The sequence below is a fragment of the Bufo bufo genome, chromosome 4, assembly GCF_905171765.1.
Source record: "Bufo bufo chromosome 4, aBufBuf1.1, whole genome shotgun sequence".
In the NCBI taxonomy this organism is placed as follows: Eukaryota; Metazoa; Chordata; class Amphibia; order Anura; family Bufonidae; genus Bufo; species Bufo bufo.
This window is the reverse complement of record NC_053392.1, coordinates 131,937,591-131,965,488: the sequence shown is the minus strand read 5'-3', so window position 1 is coordinate 131,965,488 and position 27,898 is coordinate 131,937,591. Positions and strand designations below refer to the sequence as shown.

At 44.9% G+C, this 27,898-nt stretch overlaps 1 protein-coding gene across 1 annotated transcript in view; it reads left to right on the top strand.

Moving 5' to 3' along the window:
* The window catches only part of LOC120997684 (autoimmune regulator-like), a 60,936-nt gene that overhangs the window by 19,389 nt on the left and 13,649 nt on the right, over nucleotides 1–27,898 (top strand). Inside the window, exons 6-13 of the mRNA XM_040427906.1 lie at nucleotides 907–1,005; nucleotides 4,452–4,549; nucleotides 5,519–5,569; nucleotides 7,339–7,454; nucleotides 21,430–21,520; nucleotides 22,288–22,346; nucleotides 24,373–24,886; nucleotides 26,933–27,001. Coding sequence (XP_040283840.1) covers nucleotides 907–1,005; nucleotides 4,452–4,549; nucleotides 5,519–5,569; nucleotides 7,339–7,454; nucleotides 21,430–21,520; nucleotides 22,288–22,346; nucleotides 24,373–24,886; nucleotides 26,933–27,001 — 1,097 coding nt within the window. The remainder of the gene's footprint in view (nucleotides 1–906; nucleotides 1,006–4,451; nucleotides 4,550–5,518; nucleotides 5,570–7,338; nucleotides 7,455–21,429; nucleotides 21,521–22,287; nucleotides 22,347–24,372; nucleotides 24,887–26,932; nucleotides 27,002–27,898) is intronic.

Sequence of the window (27,898 nt, the reverse complement as noted above, 5' to 3'; positions counted from 1 at the left end):
AACAGGGTTCCATTGAATCATTGGTGAATATAAAGCAGTCATTTTCATTCGGTGACAGCAAGTGGATGGATGTTAGAAATGTGCAGAAAGTTTGATTACTTAATTATGGGGGTGCAGCCTAATCAGTGGGTATATTGGTATAAGGCCTCATGCACACAACCGTTGTTTTGGTCCGCATCCGAGCCGCAGTTTTTGCGGCTCGGGTGCGGTCTCGTTCACTTCAATGGGGCCACAAAAGATGGGGACAGAACTCTGTGTGCTGTCCGCATCCATTGCTCCATTCCGTGTTCCGCAAAAAAAATATAACCTGTCCTATTCTTGTCCATTTTGCGGACAAGAATAGGCAGTTATATCAATGGCTGCCCATGCCGTTCCGCAAATAGCGGAACGCACACGGACGCCATCCGCAATTTGCAGACCGCAAAACGCACAACGGTTGTGTGCATGAGGCCTAAGGTAGGAGGCACTGAGTAGATCCTACTTGATGATTAATGATTGACAGCCTTCCCTCTATGACCTTGTACACAGAGATGGCTGTCCGTTATTGATAGGACCGCCCACTGGACTCCTAAAACCGAATGACCAAAGCTTTAGATCAAAGTTACGCGCTATCCTTTCTGCATATGTTGCTCTATAACATGATGCTGGTAAATTTTACGTGACAGGATTCTTTTAAAGGAACTTGAGCAAAATATTACATCAAAAGCCGTACCCTTTTCCCACTGAAATACACCCCTATAACCGGATGTACCAAATCAACAAAAATGTTGACGTATATTCCGACAAGGTGTAGGCGCCGTCACATTTGCGGATCCATTAGAACGCAAAAAACGGAACGTAAACAGAAAAAAAAAAACGTTCTTGTGCAAGAGGCCTCAATCTGATTTTGTTTCATTGCATTGGGAGGTTCACAAAGATCACCAACCTCTGTGGGTGACGCTGAAGGGAAAGCGGCCATCTTCACCATAAGCAAACCGGTTACAACAGAGAAGAAGACCAGCCCAGGTAGGTCTGCCTGTTTTCTACAGCATCTGATTTTGATTTCTTTTTGTGTATGTCTGTTGTTCTGGTTGTTGCACGGATGTGAAGGATACATTTTTCCAGCACTAATACTTGGTGACAATGCTAGAGAGGGGACATGATGACCTCACCACATGGAAAGCAATGATTTGCCTGACGTTTTTGGGCCCCAGTGCAGTGACCTCATGTCTCTCTCCCAAAGTTCTTATTTTGACCATCTATTTTCTGTGTGGGCAGTACAAGTATATAATAAAGGGGCTCCTAGTTCTTGAAAACCCCTTTCTAAGATGTTCATAAGAGACAGAATGAAGTAATAAAATGGGAAGCGAATGGCATATATAGCATTCAAAGAAAGCTATATAAATTTGTATGTAGGGCACGCCCTCTAGTGGTGGCTGTAAGACAGCAGCCAAAACCCTATATGGGAAATTTATGAAGACATGTCATTTGCGCTGAAGTGAAATGCACATAATAATGAAAAGGCACAGGCCTCTGAATACATTCAACGCATCTCTGGCCCTCAGGGTGCCGGAAACCCAACTCTACGCCAGTAAGGGGCTGGTGTAGATTTGAGTTATAATTTACAACCATTTCTTGCATAAAATATAATAAATTTGCTAAGCCACTGGAGGCTGCACCCCTCCAGCAAAGTGGTGAGCGAGGTGTAAAACCACAAACTAGGCGTGTGCCAAAATGTGCAACTTTATAAACCCACAAAAGCGGTGGAAATCATTTGATAAATTCCACTCTGTGCCATTTAAAGGAAGTTCTGCCCTGGCCTCATAAATATGAGGAGTTAAAAGGGTTTCTGTTAGTACAATATTGCTGACCTATCCTCGGGATAGGTCAACGTCTGCTTTGTAGGGGTCCGGCTTTTGGTCACATGGCCTATTTGCAGTTCTGTTTAATTCAAGTGAATGGGCCTGGGCTGCAATACCAAGTACAGCCACTATGCAATGTACAGCGCTGTGATTGGTATGGAGTGAGGAGGCCGCAGCGTTTATCCAAACTCTGCGTCCCTTGATCAATGGGGGTCCTAGAAGTCAGACCCCCACCTATCTGATATTGATGACCTATCTTGAGGATAGATCTTCAGGGAAAACCTTAGGTTCCATTCACACGTCTGCAGCAATTTGCGGATCCTCAAAGCACCGGGCCGGCATCCCAATAGAAATGCCTATTCTTGTCCGCAGCTGTGGACAAGAATAGGACATGTTCTATTTTTTTGCGGAGCCGCGGACCGGAAGTTCGGGGCCGCGGACCGGAAATGCGGATGCGGACAGCACACTGTGTGCTGTCCGCATCTTTTCCATCCCCATTGAAAATGAATGGACGTGTGCGGACGTGTGAATGGACCCTTACCTTAATCTCCATCATGGGCCCCGATGTTCACGTTGTTTGGCCCTGCAGTGATCTGTGACGTCTGACAATAATCAAAAATGTTTTAAAACAAGTAAAAGATTTTTGTGACTGCTTCACCTCTATATGTAATTCACGTTATTGATAATTGTAGAAAATGTAACAGGTTTTACATGTAGCTTTTTATATGCCTTGGTCAAAACAGAAAACCTAGCAAGAGGTATTACATTCTGTTGTGTGCAAAAGGGACCTTTCCTATATCTTCCTTCACTGCAATATCACGTCTTGCTGATGCTGTAAAATACCCTAGTGCCCCAAGCGGTATGGGTGTAGTTTACAGACATCCAAGGTAAGTACACTGCTCAAAAAAATAAAGGGAACACTTAAACAACACAATGTAACTCCAAGTCAATCACACTTCTGTGAAATCAAACTGTCCACTTAGGAAGCAACACTGAGTGACAATCAATTTCACATGCTGTTGTGCAAATGGGATAGACAACAGGTGGAAATTATAGCCAATTAGCAAGACACCCCCAATAAAGGAGTGCTTCTGCAGGTGGTGACCACAGACAACTTCTCAGTTCCTATGCTTCCTGGCTAATGTTTTGGTCACTTTTGAATGCTGGCGGTGATTTCACTCTAGTGGTAGCATGAGACGGAGTCTACAACCCACACAAGTGGCTCAGGTAGTGCAACTTATCCAGGATGGCACATCAATGCGAGCTGTGGCAAGAAGGTTTGCTGTGTCTGTCAGCGTAGTGTCCAGAGCATGGAGGCGCTACCAGGAGACAGGCCAGTACATCAGGAGACGTGGAGGAGGCTGTAGGAGGGCAACAACCCAGCAGCAGGACCGCTACCTCTGCCTTTGTGCAAGGAGGAACAGGAGGAGCACTGCCAGAGCCCTGCAAAATGACCTCCAGCAGACCACAAATGTGCATGTGTCTGCTCAAACGGTCAGAAACAGACTCCATGAGGGTGATATGAGGGCCCGACGTCCACAGGTGGGGGTTGTGCTTACAGCCCAACACCGTGCAGGACGTTTGGCATTTGCCAGAGAACACCAAGATTGGCAAATTCGCCACTGGCGCCCTGTGCTCTTCACAGATGAAAGCAGGTTCACACTGAGCACATGTGACAGACGTGACAGAGTCTGGAGACGCTGTGGAGAACGTTCTGCTGCCTGCAACATCCTCCAGCATGACCGGTTTTCCATTGGGTCAGTAATGGTGTGGGGTGAAATTTCTTTGGAGGCCGCACAGCCCTCCATGTGCTCGCCAGAGGTAGCCTGACTGCCATTAGGTACCGAGATGAGATCCTCAGACCCCTTGTGAGACCATATGCTGGTGCGGTTGGCCCTGGGTTCCTCCTAATGCAAGACAATGCTAGACCTCATGTGGCTGGAGTGTGTCAGCAGTTCCTGCAAGACGAAGGCATTGATGCTATGGACTGGCCCGCCCGTTCCCCAGACCTGAATCCATTTGAGCACATCTTAGACATCATGTCTCGCTCTATCCACCAACGTCACGTTGCACCACAGACTGTCCAGGAGTTGGCACATGCTTTAGTCCAGGTCTGGGAGGAGATCCCTCAGGAGACCGTCCGCCACCTCATCAGGAGCATGCACAGGCGTTGTATGGAGGTTATACAGGCAAGTGGAGGCCACACACACTACTGAGCCTCATTTTGACTTGTTTTAAGGACATTACATCAAAGTTGGATCAGCCTTTAATTTTGAGTGTGACTCCAAATCCAGACCTCCATGGGTTGAAAAATTTGATTTCCATTTTTTTATTTTTGTGTGATTTTGTTGTCAGCACATTCAACTATGTAAAGAACAAAGTATTTCAGAAGAATATTTAATTAATTCAGATCTAGGATGTGTTATTTTTGTGTTCCCTTTATTTTTTTGAGCAGTGTACTTACCACCATTTAGGCATGGAATAATGTGATGGACACTGGTTTGTCTTGTAGTGTCATACACTACACTACGTGGTATAAAAGACATGAAAGATGGGATTTGGTGTTGGCGTGGGTTTTCTAGTACAACGCTATAAAATTGTATTTTACAGATAAGTCCAAGCAGAAGGAAACCGAGCTGGAAAACACAGAGCGACACCGAAATAAGCCCCTAAAACTGACTCTACGTACAAAGTTATCTGCCAGTGATGTGAGTAGACAGACCCTTCAAGTACAAAGAACCCACACATAGACAGGGAACCCTGTTCGATACGACAAGCCAAAATTACACTAAAATGGTCTTCCAGAGGGGTTGTCCTTTCAGAGAAGATTGTATATGGTAGAAATGAAAATATGTCATAGGGAATCTGGTCTGGGGAAGCTGTGGCCTTCTAGAAGAGAGGTTTCACTATAGATCCATTTCAAAAGTAAAGCAGCACGCAAAGTGAGCCGACACTACAGTCATACAGGGAGAAGCAGGACAGACTGTAGGGTGGGAAAGTGCCATAGACCAATGCCTAGAGGTCCATCCCAGCCCTCCTCACAGCCTCCAGGAATGGTAAATAATGATCTGACGCTCCCCTCCTGGATTTAACAGTATTGCCATCCTAAGGCAACTGGACTAGGAGGACAGAAGATGGCAGCTGGTGCTGGCCCCCACAGAGGGGATGTGTTTGGGGTAGTATTTGGTGATGCACTGACTGCTGGGGTGGTATAATGTGCCGCAATGTGGTATTGTCGGCCCTGTCTACTTGTTCTGACCCTGCCTCCTGTCAGTTTGGGCCTCACTACAAAATAGGGTCACTTTTCGGGTTTTTTCCAGGGCCACTTCCCAGTTGATGCCTTGCCATAACCGCACAGTATTTGATACAATTACTAATGGTCCTTTTACCTGGCCTACCATTGGTGATAAAGCAAGTCAGTCATTGCTCATTTGACCCATGTCAAGTGTATGGGGGCAAACGCTCGTCACTATGATCACTTGGCCCCCATTATTTTACATTATATCAGCAGCACATCCCCTGCTTACTCAGAGCAATGTGCTGCCGTTAATGATCCAATTAGCCAACAAAGTAGGAAAGGATCGTACCAGTTGGTAGAAGGAATATTTGGGTCCATTCATATGCACCCTAGAAAAACAATCAGAAATAAATTTGGGTTCTTTTTCCCATTTTTACAGACTGGCATTGTTGCTCCGACTGTTCCCGCCCCAGAGTTGTCACATCATCAGGTCTGTGTAACCTTTATCTTGGATGAGGAAATCCTCGTACACATCTCCTTTATATTTTCTCTGCATTAAAGGGGTTGTCTCACTGCAACAAGTGGCAGTTATCATGTAGAGGAAGTTACTACAAGGCACTTACTAATGTATTGTGATTGTCCATATTGCCTCCTTTGCTGGCTGGATTCATTTTTCCATCACATTATACACTGTTCAAATCTAGGGGTCACGACCACCCTGCAATCCATCATCGGTGGCCGTGCTTGCACATTATATGAAAAATTGCCGGCCTCTCTGGTGGCTGGGACCGTGGGAGCGCACATAGGCACACATGCGCAGCAGATGCCATCCTGGCCACCTCATACCTGCACTGCAGCAGTGGTCGTAACCATGGAAACGAGCGGTGTATAATGTGATGGAAAAATGAATCCAGCCAGCAAAGGAGGCAATATGGACAATCACAATACATTAGTAAGTGGCTTGTAGTAACTTTCTCTACATGATAAATGCCTCTTGCTGAAGTGACACAGCCCCTTTGGGCTCATGCACACAAACGTATTTTCTTTCCGTGTCCGTTCCGTTTTTTTTTTGCAGACCATATGCGGAAACATTCACTTCAATGGGTCCGCAAAAAAACCTGAAGTTACTCTGTGTGCATTCCGTTTCCGTATGTCCGTATTTATGTTCCGCAAAAAAAATAGAACATGTCCTATTATTGTCCGCATTACGGACAAGGATAGGACTGTTCTATTAAGGCCTCTTTCACACAACCGTATGTATTTTTCAGTATTTTGCGGTCCGTTTATTCACTTATCCGTTGTTCCTTTTTTTTGTTTCCGTTTCGTATTTCCGCAAAAACATCTCTGTATGGTTTCCGTATGCGATCGTTTTTTTGCGGATTGCAAACGGAAACATAAAATTTGTAATCATTACTGTAATGTACTGTAATGTTTGTAAACAGTAAACACATGGGCAAAGTGGGCATGGATCCGCAAAATACGGATGACATACGGATGTGTTCCGTATGCATTCCATATTTTTTGCGGACCCATTGACTTGAATAGAGCGACGAAATGTTATTGGCAGACAATAATAGGACATGTTCTATTTGTTAGAGGAACGGATATACGGAAACGGAGTGCACACTCCTTTTTTTTTTTTTTTGCAGAACCATTGAAATAAATGGTTCTGCATACGGACCGCAAATGGAAACTGCAAAAACGGAACAGAAACTGAAAAAAATATGTTTGTGTGAAAGAGGCCTAGGGGCCAGCTGTTCCATTCCGCAAAATATGGAATGCACACGGATATCATCAGTACTTGTTGCGGATCCGTTTTTTGTGGACCGCAAAATACATACAGTTGTGTGCATGAGCCCTTTATCTTACTTTGCTCACACTTACCGTCAGTAAAGGCCAGTTCGCCGTGTTCGCCCGCGAACACATGTGGGCTGCCATTTTAACTCACAAGTCCGGCGATGCACAGGTAAGTCCTTACCTGTGCCTGTGCCGGGAGCCGGTCTGAAACAAATGCGGTCACCGGGAGCAGGCAGTTCCAAGAACAGCCAGATGAACGCCCCCGAGGCTGTTCTCGGAACTGCCTGCTCCCGCTGACCGTACTTGTTTTCAGACCAGCTCACGCACAGGTAAGGACTTGTGCATCGCCGGACTTGTGAGTTAAGATGGCAGCCCGCATGTGTTCGCGGGCAACCACGGCGAACTGGCCATCACTGCTTACCATACTGCTGGCTACTGACCTCTGTCTGCTGCCTCCTCCAGAGTAACGATGATGAGTGTTCAGTGTGTCGAGATGGCGGGGAGTTATTATGCTGTGATGGATGTCCACGGTCTTTTCACCTATCATGCCTTGTGCCTCCACTCACTTATATCCCAAGGTATGTTGTGTACATGTATTGTTGTATCTGTGTTTCCCATGTTCTCATTCCAGAGACAGACATTTGTAGACGGCACTGTTTCAGGACTCTTGCCTCTCATCAGTACAGAGCAGGGTGCTGGTTAGCTGGATACGGGTCATCTGTAACCAGCACTGTCTACAGATGGGTGTCTCCGGTTTAGCTAAAATGAGTTAATTTGCATACTTTTTCCCATGAAGCATTGTCTTAAAAATAAGTCACCATACTCCTCTGTGTTTGTTTAATGGGAAACAGTATCCCTTCTCCCTGAGCCTGTTTTCAGACGGTACCCCATCATTTGGTAAAGTTTGGTGGCACTGAAGTTACATGTTGTACATCTTGATTCCTATTTTGGAGACAGAACCAAATACCTTCGAATAAAGGATGCCACTTGGTGACATTGCTGTGTGCGTTTCACCTAGCTTTCCAAATATCCTGCTACATTTCAGGCTTGCTCCATCAGGGGCTGCCAGGATGTGCAGGAGGTTTCACAACAGTTGGAGATTCGCAAGTTGAAGACCACAAATCTATAGACTGAAGACTAGTCCTGATCATGTCTGACTGACACAGGTGCATGGCTTAGGGTATGTTCACACATAGTGGTTGATATGCGCTTAAAACCGCATCACAAAAAAGTGCTATGGTTTTTTAAGTGGTTGTGGTTTTTGCAGGTAAACATGTCAAATAAATGTTTCATCTCTAAAAACTACAACCTGAACTTCTGAACTCCCAGGTATGAATATACCCTTACCAGAGAGATTTCTGATACCAGTCCTTCACCTGTGTTAGTGGGACACAGCCAGGCCGGGTTTTCAGCCCATAGATCAGAGTGTTAGGAAGCAAGCAGACACACATTGAATTTGCTTTAGCTCTTAGCCGACATGTGACGTACTAGTAAGTCACAGCGGGAAGTGCAAATACGGTACTGGTACATCAAGATGATCGGGAGGGACTTCCGGTTCCGGCGCTAGTATGTGAGGAAGCTGGAAGCTGCTGCTCCGTACCGCCGCCAAATACATCTGCTAACATCGGCCAGCTGGGAGCTGTGAGAGGGCTGCTTCTGGCAGAGTGGAGCCCTGAAGGGTGTATGGAGCGTTACCTGCTAAGAAGTGGGCAGAAAACTTTTACTCAGACGGCAGCCGACGCTGATAGCGCAAGTGGAACTTCTCTTAAGATGGCGCCGTTCCCTCCCCCCTCGCCGAAACCTGCGTCTCCTGAGGAACAAGATCCCCAGATAGTGAACACGCAGCTGGAGGATCTGTTTGAAAGCACTGGTAAGGCGATTGATGTTAAAACTCTGGCCATTGAAGTGGCAAAACAACTAGCCCCCGATATCATAGCCTCTCTATCTACCACCCTGCATGCTGCACTGAATAAGCTTAAGGAGGAGGTGGACTTACAGGACCATAGGGTATCTGAGGTGGAACAACGGGTGGCCTGCATGGAGGAGGAGGCATCAGACACCGCACAGAGGATGCAGGATTTATTCCAACTGGCGGAGAAATTAAATGACCGCGTTGAGGACCTTGAAAACAGGTCTAGACGCAGCAATTTGCGACTGGTTGGGGTGCCTGAATCGGTACCGGTGATAGAACTTCGCCGAGTTTTTGAAATGGAACTGCCACAGGCCCTGGGGCTTCAGGGCGGAAGAAGGAAAGTGGAAAGGGCCCACAGAGTGGGACCATGGAGAGATCAAGGGTCGTCTGCTAACACCAGAACAGACCAAAGGCCAAGGCAGGCGATTTGCAAGTATTTAGACTACTCTGACAAAGAGGACATTCTGCGGGCTTACCGAGCAAGAAGGGAGCCGTTAATATTGAGAGGATCAAAGGTGCTACTTTTTGCCGATTACTCTGCAGAAGTGGCGCGTAAACGGAGGGCTTTTGGGCCTGTTTGTTCTAGCCTGTACAAAAACGGAACCAGATTTCAGTTAGCATATCCTGCTATTCTACGGATACAGTTGTCGGATGGTGGTGCTAAACAGTTCACGGATCCGGTGGAGGCGGAAGAATTTATGCGGCACCAAGTGAATCGTGGTCCTGGAGCTGTTGATATTGGGGAGGATCGTCAAGTTACCTCCTTGCGACAGGGAGATAATGGCTGGCATCGGGTACATCAAACCTCCTCGTCTCTTCCACAGAGGATGAATAAGATTCCAAAATCTTCGGGAGCAAAGTTCACACGGCAGACGGGTGGACTGTGATATCAATGTCAGGTTATGTTCTGAATATTAGAAATTATCTTCATAGCTTTGGGGGAGGGGAGAGGGAGTTTATTCCTTGTTCGCCATGTCAGAAGTATTTACAGTGACTTTTACAATGCCCGGGGACTCTGGTCAGTAACTGCTAATAGGCGGTGGTGGTGAGCGTCTAATACTAGAAAAAAGGGAGTACTAAAACTAATGTGATGTTTCTGTGGTTCTTCTTAGTTTACTTATATTGCTTAGCCATAGTTCCTATGTGGCTTATTTTTTTATGTTTTAGGGCAATCTATGTGCAATCAATGTGTAATGATGAATGGAGTGCTGTCGGGCTGGGAGGCAGTGCTTCTTTGGTTAATATTCAAACTGTGACAGCAAGGTGGGGAGGGGTTCTCTGCCGTCAGGTGGGTCTTACGTAACTATTTCATTTATGAGAATAATCTCGTGGAATGTAAAGGGGTTGAAATCACCCAATAAGTGTATGAAAATTCTGAGGCATTTGCGCAGATTGAAGGCGGATATTGCCTTGTTGCAGGAGACCCACCTGCCGGCGGCGGACTTCCACAGGATGAAGAAGTTGTGGGTGGGGGAGGTATATGGCTCTGCGGCGGTGGACAGAAAAGCAGGCGTTTTAATCTTGATAGGTCGCCACTTGTCACATACTGTTCACTCTGTAGCAGCGGAGGATGCAGGCAGGGTGTTATGTTTGCATATTTCTGGCCTGTTTGGGGACATTAGCCTTTACAATATCTATGCACCCATTATGGGCCAGAAAACTTTCTTTGATTCTTTATGCACCAGATTGTTACAGGATACACATGGTGTAAAAGTATTAGGGGGCGATTTTAATGCCGTAATGAATCAGCATGAGGACAGGAGGACTTCTAGTGATATTTGTCGTCATAATCCTCTGGGGGACTTTGCCGAGTCGTTGTCTCTCAGGGATATGTGGAGGGTCTCCAATCCTCAAGGCAGGGAGTTTACTCACTATTCCCATGTGCACAAGAGTTGGTCGAGAATTGATTACTTTTTAGTATCGGCAGCTATTGTGCATAGAGTAACCGATATTGTTATAGGAGATATGGTAATATCGGATCATTCACCTCTCCTAATGGATATCAGGGAAATGTGCAAGGGGGGAGGGGAGTATATATGGAGATTTCCTAATTATTTGGTGAAGGATGCAGAGTTTGTAAAATTATTAAAAGGATGGTGGATGGAATTTGTTGATGACAATGGGCAGCATGTGAATGATCCGATATTATTTTGGGAAACGGCCAAAGCTGTATTGAGGGGAAGGTTGATGGCGTATGTATCCTCCATTAGGAAAATAGCCAGAAATCAGTATGAGAAGGCAAGTACATGTTTAAAGGAAGCCTATAGTAACTTTTTCTTGGCCCAGACCCAGATTACTAAAGAACGCTGGATCTCGGCTAAGAGAGACTTTGATGAATGGGCAGAGAAAATAGAGATTTCAAAGAGGTCTCAACTGGAGGCCAGGTTGCACAGATTTGGCAATAAGTCAGGGAAGCTATTAGCTTCTTTAGCCAAAGGTAGGCGTCCTTTGAACCATATCCAAGTGGTGAGGAAAGGGGATGGGACCAGGGAGCACAGACCACAACAGATCAACCAATTGTTCGAACGGTATATGGCAGCATTTTATCAGAATACTGGGGATAGGGTGGAAGAGGGGAAGGCTTTTTTGGAGCGTATGTCCTTACCAACTTTGACAGTGGAACAGTTGGAGGTTTTGAACGCCCCTTTGTCGGCAGTGGAGGTTCAGGCGACTATAAAGTCCTTTCCTTCCGGTAAAGCCCCAGGCCCGGATGGGTATACGGCGGACTTTTATAAAGCATTAGATGCTCAGGTGGTGCCTTATTTGACGTCCCTGTATTCTTCCATAGTGGAGGGGACTCCGTTGTCAGAGCATATGAACACGGCGTATATAACGTTACTCCATAAAGCTGGGAAAGATCCGGAGGATTTGGCGTCTTATAGGCCGATATCCCTGATCAACCATGACATTAAGATCATATCAAAATTGCTTGCTAATAGGTTGGCGACGGTTCTTCCCTCTTTGATTTCTCCTGCACAGGTTGGTTTTATTAAAGGTAGGGCGGCTGTCACTAATTTGAGAAAAGTGTTGTTGGCCCTCTCTGTGACTGGCAAGGCGGAGTACCGGGGGCGGGACCCAGCCATCCTCACTTTAGATACGGAAAAGGCTTTCGATAGCATTAATTGGAGATGGCTGGGTCTAGCTTTGGATTCAGCGGGTATTACAGGATTGTTTCGCACTCTATTAGATGGTCTATATTTAGGTCCAAAGGCAAGGGTTTGTACAGGGGGATGTATATCTGATTCTTTTTTGTTGAAGAGGGGAACTAGGCAGGGATGCCCCTTGTCTCCTCTCCTGTTTGACTTGGCTATAGAGCCTTTGTCCAGATGGCTTGATTCAGGAGATTTCTTTGAGGGTTTGGAGGTGGGCAGGAAGCAACTGTGTACGGCGTTGTTTGCTGATGATATCTTGCTTTTCTTATCTGACCCTCAAAGGGATATTGGGAGGATTATGGTTGCACTAGAGGAGTTCGGCCTTCTCTCAGGGTTGAAGATTAATAAATCAAAAAGCGAGATACTATTTCTAAAGGGTGGGGGGCGGAGGGTTTTAGGTGACGAAATGGGGGGTATACCTATCGCTAGATCTTACATAACTTACTTAGGGATCAAAGTGGGGATTACTCCCGAGTCTTTATATAGACTGAACTATGACCCATTAATAACTAAAATAATTCAAGAATTGCATAGGTGGCATGATCTGCCGCTGTCGTTGCTGGGGCGTAATCATCTTATTAAGATGATGTCAGTTTCTAAATTGCTATATCCTATGCAGACGATCCCTATTCTGTTAAAACATAAAGATGTCTCCAAACTGGTCAAAGCATTCAAAAATTTTTTGTGGCAAGGCAAGAGACCTAGGATATTAATGCGTTCCCTGACTAAGGGAATTGAGCAGGGAGGGATAGCATTCCCTGATATTAGAAACTATAATCTGGCGTGCATGGCAAGGCATATTTGCGACTGGATTAACGATTCTAGTTTTTACTCAGCTTTACTGTTGGAAAAGGAATTCTGTGCTCCCTGGTCTCCGGTGGCGTTGCTGCATTCGCGGTTGCAGGTGATCCCTGTTTGGATCAAACAGTCTTTATTAGTTAAGGACACAATAGCCGCATGGAGGATTCTTAGGAAAAAGTACTGGTTGTCGTACAGAATCTCCAAGCATCTTCCACTGTGGAACAATCCTGAATTCTCACAGGGTAATAAAAACAAGCTGTTTGAGGAATGGAGGAGGAAGGGGATTTTGTGCGTGAAACAGTTATTGCATGATTCGGACCCTAGGTGGCTGACAGGAGAGGAAGTGATGGAAAAGTTTTCTTTGTCGTTATTTCAGACTATTCAGTGGTCTCAAGTGAAGGAGGCAGTTGTGAACCAGCTAGTTTTGGTGCAGAAGGAAATACGTAAAAACACTCTGGATAAGATCTTGGACCTGGGGGGTGGGAGGGTCTCGATTTCTACGATATATGCAGATATGCGGAAGGAAGAAGGGATGAGAGATGGGAGTAAATGTTTTGGAAAATGGGCGGAGCAACTGAATGATGACGACATTGAACCAAAGATAGTGAAAGGGTGGGAAGTAGTGAGGAGGCATATAATTAATGAGTCATGGAGGGACACCCAGTTCAGACTTATGCACAGAGCTATTTATGGTTTTAATATTCCCCCTCATCCAGCTAAGCCAGACAGGATTACCAATTGCCCGAAATGTGGGATAGGGTTCCCTGATCTATTCCATGGGATATGGACGTGCCCAAATAGTAAAAGGCTATGGGTGGAAGTGGGGAATTTGGTTCGGGGGATCTGGGGAAGAGAGCTTCCATTATCAGCTACTCTGTATCTATTTCACTACGAGGAGGGAGAGGTAGGGCAATGTGGGATACCCCGCTTGTTCCATACGATATGTATGGTAGTGAAGCGTAGCCTCCTGCGACAGTGGCTTCAAGATGATACCCCAAGTTTACAGGCTATAATTGAGCAGCTAAAGCATGTTTTTCATATAGAAAGGTTAAATTCTCTTGCAGAAAAGGAACGACAGGCAAAAGGGTTGTTTCAAAAATGGAAACCGTTTATTAAGTATTGTATGTCAAATACGGAGATACAGCTGATCATGAAGCCGTTCACACTCACGGAATGGTACATAATGGGTCAATTGAAAGGGACACTTGGTCGTCTGCTCCTTAGTCTAGCCAACTCTTCTTGATTCAATGCAAGTGTATTGATTGTTTATGCTACTATACATTGATTGTGAACTATGAATACTTTGTACTACGGAAAACATATTGCCCTATGTTTATGATTGTACTGTCTGTGGCACTTGAAGTGCCTTACTTTGTTTTGTTGTTTGTGTTTTAAAAAAAAATAATAAAGAATTATAAAAAAAAAAAAAGATGATCGGGAGGGCATCGGAGTTGTGCGCGCCCGATCAGTGGACTGGCCCGGCCGTTACTGACAGCCAGGACCGTGCTGTATCCGCCGGCATCGCTATAAACACCGATGCCAGTGGATTAAACCTTTTATATGCCGCAATCAAAGCTGACTGCAGCATATAAGAGGATGGTCTGCCTCTCCATCTGCCCCCCACGCTGCAGTGACAGGGGGCCAATGACTGCCATGGCAACCCCAAGCAATACAAAGGCCTCGGGGCCTGCCATGGACGGAAGCCTGTGAGGCCCAGCCCCCAGACTGGGTCTCACAGGCACACTGTCAGTGCATTACACTGACAGTCAATGTAGTACAATACAGCATGTATACTACATTGAAACAGGAGTCAGACCCTGGGACAAAAATAAAAAGTGAAATCACTTTCAAAAATGCTTTATTATGTAAAACTGAAACAAAAAAATAAAATAGACATATTTGGTATCGTCGTTGTCGCTGCTGCTTTATAAAAATATCACATGCTCTATCCTGTCAGCTGAATGCTGTAAAAAACAAAAAATAAAAACAAAAACTGTGCCAGAACAGCCATTTTTTGGTTACCTTGCCTCACAAAAAGCATAATACCAACCGATCAAAAATCATATGTACGGGGGGCGTGGCTAGGCTGCCGAACGAGATGGCCGCTTGAGTGAAGAGCTCCAGCACCTCAGCTACTGTAATCTTGCCTACCCGTCTGAAATCATACCGAGGTGGCATCTAACTGCTCCCACAGATGCACAACTCCTCGCTGACAATATGGGGAAAACGAAGAAGCACCTGCAGAGACTGCAGGACGGTAACCTGGAGAGCTACTTCGACTGGGGAAGATTCAAAGATGGCGCCGATGGAATAGACAAGGCTACACTGGGATCCCCTATCAGCGCAATGGCTCTCACAGCTCGTTCACCCTCCCCACCGGACATATCCGACAGCACTAACCTGCTACATGAGTCGCCTCCGTCGCTCCCACCGACACCAGAGGAGGCCAAAGCTCCAGGGCAAGCTCCGCATGGGATCCAAAATGGTGCCCTTCCTCCGGCGCAGCAGGACCAGCTGCTTAGATTCCCTCATCCACAGCTGACTACAGTGCATTCCGGAGGTCAACCACAGCTAAGTGAGTACACCTCTCACAACACTGTACCCCTAGATCCCTTCCAATTGCTTCCCACCTCTGATAAACCTATCACTGAGGACTCTCTCAAAACTATGCTACTAGCCCTGAAATCCTCCCTGCAGACAGATATTGCGGGATTGATTAATCCTCTCTCTGCCAGACTGCAGACAACAGAGGACAAGATACAGCATGTGGAAACAAAAATGGGTGACTTTGCAACATCCCAAAATGCTATCATTGGCGCCCATAATGCCCTGGCTGATGAGCTGGAAGCTGTCAAGCTAAAAATGGCGGACCTGGAAGATCGTTCCAGACGGAACAACGTAAAATTTAGGGGTATTCCTGAAGACGTTGCCCCCCAGGAACTGCAAACCTATCTAAAAGGGCTAATAAGGGCACTTTTACCACAGATTCCAACACCTGATATGATTATTGACAGGGCCCACAGACTTCCTAAACCTCCACATCTTGGCCCTAACATCCCGCGCGACACTTTAGCACGCATCCACTTCTTTCATACTAAAGAGGCACTCATGGCTGCGGCACGAAATAAAACCCCATTACCTGCTCCATACCAGAAAGTCAAACTTTACACAGACCTTTCTATGGTCACCCTCCGCCGACACAGAGCACTACTGCCTATCACGACTGCTCTCCGAGACAATGATTTCCCCTACAAGTGGGGTTATCCCCTGAAGATTCTCAACCGCAAAAACGGACAAACACACGCTATCAAGACCCTGGAAGAAGGGAAACAACTACTCCATCTCTGGCAGATTCCATTGTCCTCAAGTAACGCGGACGCTGACCCCACCTCCATACTGTAGCTCCTGCTACCTCACACACATCAGAGGGCTGACGCCCTGAGTTTATCCCCTATAGATGACAACTTATAAACCAGGACTTCCGCAGTTGCGGTACACTGTTTATTCCTACCTCGCTGGGACTCTCTGTGATATCCTACTTGGGAGTCCTAACAGCACCTCACACGAATTGGTGCAGGTCCTCTGACACCACTCACCCTTTCGGTTTATTCCAACTCTAGCACTGAACTCTCGCCCTGTTTCTATACGCCCCTAACTCCCACCAGTTGTCTTTTTTACATAAACTTATGCGCAATGTGAATAAACTGAAACAGGGGAAGGTAATCCTCTGCGGGGATTTCAACACCGTCTTACAGCCTGCTATTGACTCCACATCCCCTACAAAGCGACCAGATGCAGGGGTTGCTTCCTTCTTGCATTCTGAAAGCCTTACAGATGTATGGAGAGCTCAGCATAGCCTAGAAAGGGACTTTACCTTTTTTTCCCCAATACATATGTCATATTCGCGAATAGACATGTTTGTGGTAGACCACTCCTCCCTACTCCACACACTTTCCACTGACATTGGCCTTATTAAATGGGCAGATCACGCCCCGATCACCATCACCCTTGAGAAGTAGTTTCAATCACCAAGAGCCCCTATTTGGAGGAATAATACATTTCTCTTCAATAACCCGAAGCATGTATTGGAACTTTCCGCACACTTAAATGAATACTTTCACAGCGGATCAGTTTCAAACAAATTTGTCTTGTGACAAGCCCACAAAGCGTACATACGGGGCTCTTTAATTAAACTGAACTCCACTGTAAGAAAATTTAGAGAACGAGACATTACACAAACCTGCTAATATGGAGGCAATAAACAAACCCGCTCCAACCCCTCAGTGTTCCAATGAACTTAGGGTAGCACGGAATAAGCTTAGTAGCCTGCTACTCCAAAACTACCATAAATACCTCGTACGGCTTCATTCTAAATATTATTCCCAGGGCAACAAAGCGGGCAGACTCTTGGCGCAACAACTAAAAGCTCAACAGTCAAAGTCCAAAATACCACATCTGTCACACCCCACAACTAAAGCAAAATTGATAGATCCCCGAGACATTCCCAACCAATTTAAAATGTACTATCAAACACTCTACAACCTAAAAGATAGCACCCCTCTACCTGAAACTTACTCTACTTTAGTGGAGAAATTCCTCTCACAGGCGTCCCTTCCCACTCTCACCCAACCACAATTGCAGTCCCTCAATGCACCATTTTCAATCACAGAAATTATAAAGGTAATTACATCACTCCCTATGGGCAAATCCCCAGGTCCCGATGGACTCTCTAATGAATACTTTCGCCAATTTCAACCTGTTCTTGCTCCCTACATGCTGGAAATGTTTAATGCGGTACAAGAGGGACACTCTTTCCCCCCGGACATGTTGGAAGCATTAATAGTCACTATCCCAAAACCTGGCAAAGTACCAGACACACCCCAGAACTTCCAGCCTATCTCACTGCTTAATTCCGACATAATTTTTTTTGCCAAGATCATTGCCAATAGATTAGCTCTACTCCTCCCTTCACTGATCCACCCTGACCAAACTGGATTTGTGACTGGTCGACAAGCATCTAATAACACTAGACGGATTGTAGACTTTTTTAATTACGCTGAAATGCATAATCCCCCAATGCTTGCGATCCCATTAGATGCAGAAAAAGCGTTTGATCGCCTGCACTGGGATTACACATTTTCTACTCTCCGTCATATGGGCTTTTCGGGACAAATACTACAGGCTATTCACAGCTTATACTCTTCTCCCTCCGCGAAAGTCTGGGTTAACGGAGTAGTGTCAGATCCATTTGGAATTACTAACGGACCTTTATTGTTTATTCTGGCACTGGAACCCTTGGCACAGACCATAAGGAACTCACCTTCAATAGCTGGAGTAGAAATGGGAGGAAGATCCCATAAAATCACACTCTATGCAGATGATATCATCCTCACATTAACTGACCCTATCAACTCTCTAGACACCGCCCTCAAAACGATCTCACATTACGGATCCCTTTCCTACTATAAGATTAACAACACTAAATCTCAAGCTCTCCCTATTAACATACCGCCGAGAGAAGTAGCCTCTTTAAAATCCTTCCATGATCTGGACTGGCAAATATCAGAGCTCCCATACCTGGGAGTTAAGATTACTTCGCCTTGCCTTCTACTTTATAGTGGAAACTACCACCCCCTTCTAGCCACCATGTTGAATAACTTTAACAGCTTCTCTATCAAAGCATTGTCCTGGGTGGGTAGAGTAGCATCTTTCCAAATGATGACCCTCCCCAAGCTTATATATATATTTCATGCCCTCCCGGTCCCTACTACATTTTTCAAAAAAGCAGACGATTCTGGGTAAGTACATCTGGGGACCAACCAAACCCATAGTAGCACGGGCATTATTGTCCAAGAAAAAACATGCTGGTGGACTAGGCCTCCCTGATATTAAGGACTACTTCCGAGCAATAGCACTCTCCTTCGCCCGGGAATGGTGGACCCCAGATGACACAAAAGCATGGATCCAGATCGAATCACACACAATAAAACACGCCACTTTAAAAGACTATTTGATCCATTTGTTGTGGAACCCATCCCAGCCACATAGCAACCTACTAACGATAACACATGTTAGCAACCTATGGTCCACAATTCACAGAACACAGAATGACTCACACTCCGCCCTCCTACCACAAGCCACTATAAGAACACTGGAACTAAACATCTCTGACATTAACCTGACAAATTGGCGAGGAAAAGGGATCACTTCCATATCTCAAATCATGTCAGACGGCCGACTCCTCCCCTTTGACTCACTTCACCACTTATTCACATTGCCGCATACAGAATTCTATAACTACCTAAGAATCCGACACATTATTGCAAAAATTACACAATCTCCACCCCCAATAAACTCTGACATATTGAGACTATTTCAATTCCCGTCCCTCTTTAAAAAAACACACAACGCGATATGTGTACGACATATTAGGAGATAAAGCCACTTTCACCAAAACTTTACCCATTAAAAAATGGGAACTATAGTTAAGTCCTTCCTAGATGAGGACTGGGTTCTAGCTATCAGATTCCTGGTTTCTAACTTCAAATGCGTCACCCACTACGAAGCGGAGCTGAAGACCCTCCTACATTGGTACTTTACTCCACAGAGACTGAATACAATCTACCCCTCATCCTCCCCCCCCCCCCCATTGCTGGAGAGGATGCGGCGCTAGAGGCTCCCTACTTCACATTCTGTGGGCATGCCCCATACTCACCCCCTACTGGCACAGTGTCTTTGACTTGATTTCTGGGATATCAGCCCAGATTATAGAACCTCTTCCTGAATTGGCTCTCTTGTTCTTGGGTATACACAACAAAATCCCCCCAGCACGCAGTAACGTTGTGGGACATAACCTACTCAGCGCTAAGCTGATTATTACACGTCACTGGAAGCAACTAGCCTCACCAACCATAGCTGAGGTCATACAAGAGGTCAACACGTCATGCAGGTATGAACACTCAATGCCACCCACGATTATCTCCCTCAAATCCAGGCAACTCACTTGGGGTCCATGGTTCCATAACCCCAACTATTCCCCCTGAATTACAGAGATACTCCACCTACCTAGGACAAGAGTGGAACAACGGAAATCAGATAGGCACTCGCCCCTCAACTATGTTAGATTACGACTACTATTACCTCACTGCCCCTCTTTCCCTTCCCCCCTTTCCCTCCCCCCCTTACCCCTCACTGTTATGGTCTATTTGTTACGGATCTTATCATACCCCACTCTTACTATGCAAATTACCTATGTATAATGGCGTTCTATAAGTAAGCCTATTGTATAGGCATATATTGTTGTACATCAAAATACTACGGTATATGGCTTTTTCTTTTTGTCCCACTAAAACGCCAATAAAAACGATTTACTCAAAAATCATATGTACCCCAAAATAGTACAAACAAAACTGGAATGTTGGGGTGCATCAGGGGGGCTTCAAAAGCGACATGGCAACTTAAAATTATCCCAGCGACATCTGCCCTCTAAAATCCATATGTTGCTCCTTCCCTTCTGAGCCCTGCCATGTGCCCATACAGCAGTTTACAACCACATGTGGGTAGTTTCTGTAAACAGCAGAATAAGGGTAATACATATTGAGTTTTGTTTGGCTGTTAATCCTTGCTGCCTTACAGGAAAATATACATGTAGATTAAAATGGAAAATCTGCAAAAAAAAGTGAAATTTTGGAATTTCTCCTCTACTGTATATTCCTTAAATTTTTGTGGAACACCTGAAGGGTTATCAAAGTTTGTAAACTCATTTTTGAATAACTTGAGGGGTGTAGTTTCTACAAGAGGGTAGTGTATGGGTGGTTTCTATCATGTAAGCCTCAGAAAGTGACTTCATAGCTGAATTGGTCCTTAAAAAAGTGGGTTTTGGAAATTTTCTTAAAAGTTTTCTAAAATTCTAATCCAAACATAAAAAATAAAATTACACTTACAAAATGACGCCAACATAAAGTAGACATATGGGAAATGTAAAGTAAGAACAATTCTTATGAGGAAAATTGCGAATTTTTCCAAATGTTTGGTAAATTTGGGATTTTGTTTTATAAATAAAGGTGAAATATATTGACTCAAATTAGCCACTGTCATGAAGTACAATGTGTCATGAGAAAACGGTCTCAGAATGGCCTGGATAAGTAAAAGCGTTCCAAAATTATTACCACATAAGGTGACACATGTCAGATTTGAGACAAATGGCCGGGCAGGAAGGTGAAAACTGGCCCGTGGTAGAAGAGTTTAAAGGGGTATTCTAGCAAAATAAAAGAACAATTCTATTGCTTTAAAAAAAATAAACTGTTACTCACCTTTCTGATCCCCAGTCACGGCTGTACTTTGCTCCACTTCTGCTGACATCTTGACAAATCAGGAAATGGCTGGGAATTCTAGGAACAAACCAATCACTGGCTGAGGAGGGTAATCAGTGCAGCCAGTGATTGGCAGAGGGGCATTCCCTGCCATCTGACGCCGTGTTGAGTAGTCAGCAGGAAGTGGAGCACATTGGGAACCATTGGAACGGCCATGGTGGGGGATCGGGGAGGTGAGTTAAAGCAGTTTTATTTGATTTTTTCTTGTTTTTACTGTAATACCCCTTTAACTACACTAAAAGAAAAAGTCTTCCTTAGTTCCACTGGTAAGTACAAATGTTTTACAAACTCTCTTATCTTTCTGCGGTCTTTTTAGTGGAACATGGAGATGTGACTCTTGCAAGAAAGATGGACCACTGGCAGGCAGATGCAAGGACCCCAGTGATAAGGATGCTATGATGCAGACTGTAAGTGGCTCATGATTTTGTAAACCATTTTAGGAGTTGATCTGTCTGTAGATGGTATTGTAGCAGTCAGATCACAGAGGCAGTTCAAAGATCTGCACTGGTGTGAGCATTACCAGATCTACTAGGACGCCCTAAGGCCCCTTTCACACGAACGATACGGATTGTGTCAGGATGCGTTCAGGGTGCGTTCCGTAAAAACTTGCACCATTTCGCAAGCAAGTTCAGTCAGTTTTGTCTGAAATTGCATTCGGTTGTTCATTTTTTCCCACGAGCGTGCGATCAGTTTTAAGCTGTTTTTCACGCCCGTTAAAAACAACTGAAGATTTACAAACAGCATCTCCTAGCTACCATCAGTGAAAAACGCATTGCACCCAGACTGCGTCCAGGTTACATCCGTTTTTCACTGAAGCCCCATTCACTTCTTTGGGGCCAGGGCTGTGTGAAAAACGCAGAATATAGAATATGCTGCGATTCTCACACAACGCAGAAATGATGTGTGAAAAAAAAAAACGCTCATGTTCACAGACCCATTAATAGATGGGTCAGGATTCAGTTCGGGTGCTACGCGTTCACGTCACACGCTGCACTCGCTCATGTGAAAGGGGCCTAAGGCATTTTTTGGTGACTTTTCTGACAGAAAGGCCATGATAAATTTTATCAGTGTTGCCATTTGGTAAAAACTATAGATTAGATCTGTTTTGTGAAACTAATTCTATAAATTAGTCAGTAGCACAAGAAAATTTATAGTATTTGTTCTGTCTTCACAGGAGGCTACACAGAATTCAGCAATGGAAAGCAGCACGGACAGTCAGGTCCTCCCAGAGAACAGTGAGTCATACAGGTAATAATTAGAGAAATATAATAATAATAGTTGAGAAAATATAAAGACATTAGAAACAATAATAGCGCTGGCACTGTGTATATACTCTCATCATATCCCGTAGTAGTTCTTTTCAATTAGGGCCTTATTAAACCAAAGGCCTCTTTCACACGGGCGAGATTTCGCATTGCGCCTGCACTGAATCCGGACCCATTCATTTCTATGGGGCTGTGCACATGAGCGGTGATTTTCACGCATCACTTGTGCGTTGAGTGAAAATCGCAGCATGCTATATTTTGTGCGTTTTTCGCGCAACGCAGGCCCCAAGTGAATAGGGCTGCGTGAAAATCGCAAGCATCCGCAAGCAAGTGCGGATGCGGTGCGATTTTCACGCATGGTTGCTAGGTGACGATCGGGATGGGGACCCGATCTTTATTATTTTCCCTTATACATGGTTATAAGGTAAAATAATAGCATTCTCAATGCAGAATGCTTAGTAAAATGTGGATTTAGGGATTAAAAAAAAATAATAATTAACTCACCTCCTCCTCTTGATCGTGTAGTTGCCGGTCTCTTCTTACTGCTTTAATCATGAGCTGCCGGCTAAAGGAACTGTGGTGACGTTACATCACATGGTCCATCACCATGTGATTGGACCATATGATGAGCCCAGTGACGTCACCACAGGTCCAGAAGAAAGAGCAGAGACCGGCAGCTATGGAGGAGGCAAGTTAATTTTTTATTTTATTTTTAACCCTCTATTGACCTTCTACTAAGCATTCTGTATTAAAGAATGCTATTATTTTCCCTTATAACCATGTTATAAGGGAAAATAATAAAATCTACAGAACACCTAACTGAAACCCGAACATCTGTGAAGAAGTTCGGGCCTGGATACCACATTCAGTTTTTTCTCACACGCGTGCAAAATGCATTGCACTCGCGCGGAAAAAACTGAACCACGCAACGCAATCGCAGTGAAAACTGACTGAAATTGTGTGCTCACTCACACAAATTCCCCACCACGCACCCGCATCCTATCCAGCCCCAATCTGTAACGCCCGTGTGAAAGAGGCCAAACACTTTTTGGGCCAATTATCAGGAACAAGCATTCATAGGAACGCTCATTCCTGATAACTGGCCTGTACAATTGAGCAGACAATAAACAAGCAAATACCCATTTGCATCTTTTAGCTACACCATTATCAGGAGCGCATCTCCCTGTGTAATCAGGGATGTGCTGCCGATAATCATTTGAACTGAATGAGGGTGGAGCAGCTTTATAGCAGTCGTTCCTCCCAAAATAAGTTTGCATCAGTCTGTGTAAGGCTCCATTCACACCTCCGTGGTGTGTTGCGGACCCGCAAATTGCGGATCTACAACACACCCGCCCGGCACCCCTATAGAAATGCCTATTCTTGTCCGCAGCTGCGGACAAGAATAGGACATGTTCTATCTTTTGCGGAGCTGCGGACCTGAAGATCGGGGCCGAGCTCCGCAAATGCGGATGCTGACAGCACACTGTGTGCTGTCTGCATCCATTCCGTCCCCATAGAGAATGAATGGGTCCGCACCCGTTCCGCAAATTTGCGGAACGAATGCGGACCCATTTGCGGACCCATTTGCTAGCCGAGCCTAGCGTATTGCCACTAATGTCTCAGATGAGACAACCCCTTTAATGACCCTGCCCGTTAGATCTTACAATATTAGGAGATACGAGGAGTGTCACATACACTACAAAGCGCACATTTTATCCAAGGGATTCTTCACTTTAAAATTGAAACGTGCACGCAGGTATGTTTTTCAGTCATAACAATGGCCTTTGGTCAAGCAGCTTTACCCATGATGATCAGAATAACCAGGGTTCAGGTGATTATAACAGCAAGAGGAACATAGAAATACACGGCACCCATTGAAATCATTACATGTGAAATATATAGGCGACCGTGAAATATATGGTCATTGTGAGACCTCCAGGAAAAGTGTCACCGACCACTGACCATAATAATGCTGTGAATGCTCTTTTTTCTTGCAGTGTAATACAGAACACACAGCTGTGCTCTGATCAGCACCAGATATACAACCAGCAAACATCCCAACCTAAAATGTGTCCCACATCCCAAGCCTACTCTCAGCTGCAGACGCAGAGCTCCCATCAGCCCCTGCCTAAACCCCTGAATGGTCCTCCTTTACTATCACGCCCATGTCCCTCTCAAACCCCTCTGCCACAGATTTGCACACAGCTTCCTCTTGGGCCCCAAGTTAGGAACTCCCAAAAAGTTCACACTCTTGCACATCCACCCCATATTCAGAGCTACACTGCAGTAGTGCCACAGGTTCCTCTTCCAAATAATGTTCAATCCCAGTTACACCCGGCTGAGGGCAGCCTCCTGCAAGAAGCCTGTTCTGGGGTCAGCAATGTACATCAGTTTGAGAGGCCTCCTCCTTCAGCACCTAGAGCAGAACGCTGTCCTCCATTTGGACCAGCTCGAGGAGACATGATGCCAGGGTCTGGATTTTTACAGCAAGAAATGGCTGAAGCTAAGGTGAGTAGTTCATTAGTTGAATTCTGATCTATTGTTCATTCAGTGAAACCCTATGGCAGGAATTTTATCTACAAAGGACATGGACCTTGTACTATGTTACCTGGTGTTTGAGAAGTTCTGAATACCAGACCGCTGAGCACGGAACAAGATAACCACAAAATACCGTATGTACAGTGACATGCCATATGTAAAAGAGGCATTAACCTCCATATCATATCACCTTATACACAATTAGACAAAAGAAGTGAATAACATTGATTATCTGGTGACCATGGCATCTGTCAAGGGTGGGATATATTAGGCAGCATGTAAACAGTTAGTGAGGTTGTGATGGAAGCAAGGAACAAGTGTAAGCATCTAAGCGACTTTCACAAAAACCAAAATGTAATGACTGGGTGACAGCATCTCCAAAACAACAGGTCTTGTGAGCTGCTCCTGGTATGCAGTGGTTAGTATCTACCAAGTGGTCCAAGGAAAGACAGCTATCATGAAAAAGGATCGTTAATGCACAAGGTAATTGAAGGATAGTGAGTGACCCGCTGGTTCACTGCCAAAGGGTTAATGCTATGGTTCACTGTTAAAGAGTTAAGGTTATAACCTAAAATGGTTCACTGTTAGGCCCCATTCACACGTCCGTAACACCGGCAATGTGCATTCTGCATTTTGCGGACCGCACATCGCCGGCACCAATAGAATATGCCTATTCTTGTCCGCAATTGCTGACAAGAATAGGACATGTTCTATTTTTTTCGGGAATGGAAAAGCGGATAATAAATGGGTCCGCAATTTCGTTCCGCAAAATGTGGAACGAAATTGCGGACGTGTGAATGGGGCCTAAAAAGGATTAATGTATGCTAACTATGCATTTCCAGTGGTACACATGGCTAATGTGACTTTACTGTGCAGTATGTATTCCAAAAGGCTGTATATGGAAAGTAAACAGTTAACTGGCAGTTCTTAGTAATAGTTGCCGGGCGGGTGGTAGGCTGGCCCCACTTTCCCTTGGCTAGTGAGTAGTTATTGGCAAGTCAGCCAAGAGTGAAGACGTGTATGCTGCTGTTAGTGAAAGCAACGCAAGCTGAAGTAAGAGAAAGGAATTCTCCAAGGAGACACCATCCCTGTGAGTAAAAGCTTGCAGAAAAGCAGCTTTGCTAAGAACCAGCCTGTGATGGAAAAAAAACATAGAATTTTTGCAGAAGGATGTAGACCACAAGTGCTTGGACAGAGACAGTAAAAGTAACACACACATATGGCTTTAGACTTTACTGCACATGGTTAGGGTTATATTGCTTCTGGCACCTGACACACTGAGAAGGACTGGCCATTACATAGTAACATAGTTTATAAGGCTGAAAAAAGACATCTGTCCATCCAGTTTGGCCTGTTATCCTGCAAGTTGATCAAGAGGAAGACAAAGGCAAGTTGATCCAGAGGTAGAAGCCAATTTTCCCCACTTAAGGGGAAAGAAATTCCTGAACTTCACCCCGCAGCTGGGCATTGTAGCTGATCGATGGGGGTGCTGGGTGTCAGATCTCCACCAACATTCATGACCTATCCCAGGCTCGGACTGGCTCACTGGGGTACAGGTGAATCCCCAGGTGGGCCCCTAAGCAAGGTGGACCCCCAGTTTCCCACCCCTTGAACAGCAGCACATGACACAGTATAATGGCTGCGCTACATATAGATAGGCAGCATACAGTATCTCAACCAGCCTATGCTCATATAAAAACTGGGTAGATTATTTAAGAAACTACCCAGGGTATTATTATAGATCCATCCGGCAGCAGAGATAACTTATAGGTATAGAGGGGGGTAGGCCAGTATCTCCTTTTCCCAGGGACCCACCTCCTCACAGTCTCTGCAGGGCCCCAAATAATCAATCAATAATCAATCATCTTGTAGCATCTTGCTGCTGTCTCCTGCTGTGTAAGCACACAATATTTGAATGTACCGTATATGTACAGCTATCAGTTCAATTGTGTATTAATTTCTGTAAATGATAGTATATAATTTTTTTATTAGTTATTCATTTATTCTCAGTCTCAGGGTGTGACGGATACTATTGGCAGCAACCTGACATTGAGCCGACATGAACTGGAATGCCTTATTTCTGAGGTCAGTATCATGGGGTTATGTTGTGCATTCTCTATCATAGAACTAGTAAGACAATCCAAATGACCAGGCCCAATAAAAAATAAAGTGTTCCGTGTACCGTTCAAATGATAAACACCCCGAAAGGAAATCACACAGAACCATTGTCTAAGGAAATACAATTTCATCTTTATTCAAGCCTCGTAGGTATCAAAAAAAGAAAGAAAGAAGACAAAGCCACAATACAAATGCACATTGGGGGTCATTTACAAACATTTTTAAACCAGTTTTTGCAAGACCCCTTGTAATGTCTCAACTGCGTGTTGCTTTAGGTACACAGCTTAACATCAAGTATAAACCGAATCCCAATGAAAGATGCGCTGGTTTACTGAACTGATGCAATCTTTACTGAGATATAATGAACAGGAATGCGTACAATAGTGTTCATATAATATGAGATGATATGTGAGGTAAAACTGTGAAACAAACATAAAAAGAAAGATATAAGCATGGCTATTCAAGCAACATACATTATACATAGCTAATACAAAAGATAGGGCCTAACTAACATGTGCTTGCTTACTACACTGAAACACACATTATCTATCTGCAATGTCTAACATCCCTCTACACAAGCTGACTAGAAAAACCCCTTTACTCACAGGCTTTGGTGTTCATCAGCTTTGCAATCTGTAATAGCTTTAAGATGTCCTGTGGATCTGGTAACTACAGTAACTAGAGCTGTACTGAACAGGATATGTCCCAGCAAGCTCTAGTGGTACAGAGAAGACCCGCCCCTAGGCTTCAAGAAAATGGAGGGTCTTAAAGAAACAGACACTGCTGAGTGCCAAGCATGTAATATACATTGCAAAGGCAGCACACTCCCCACCTGGCATACCTTTAGTTATGTCACTAACCTTT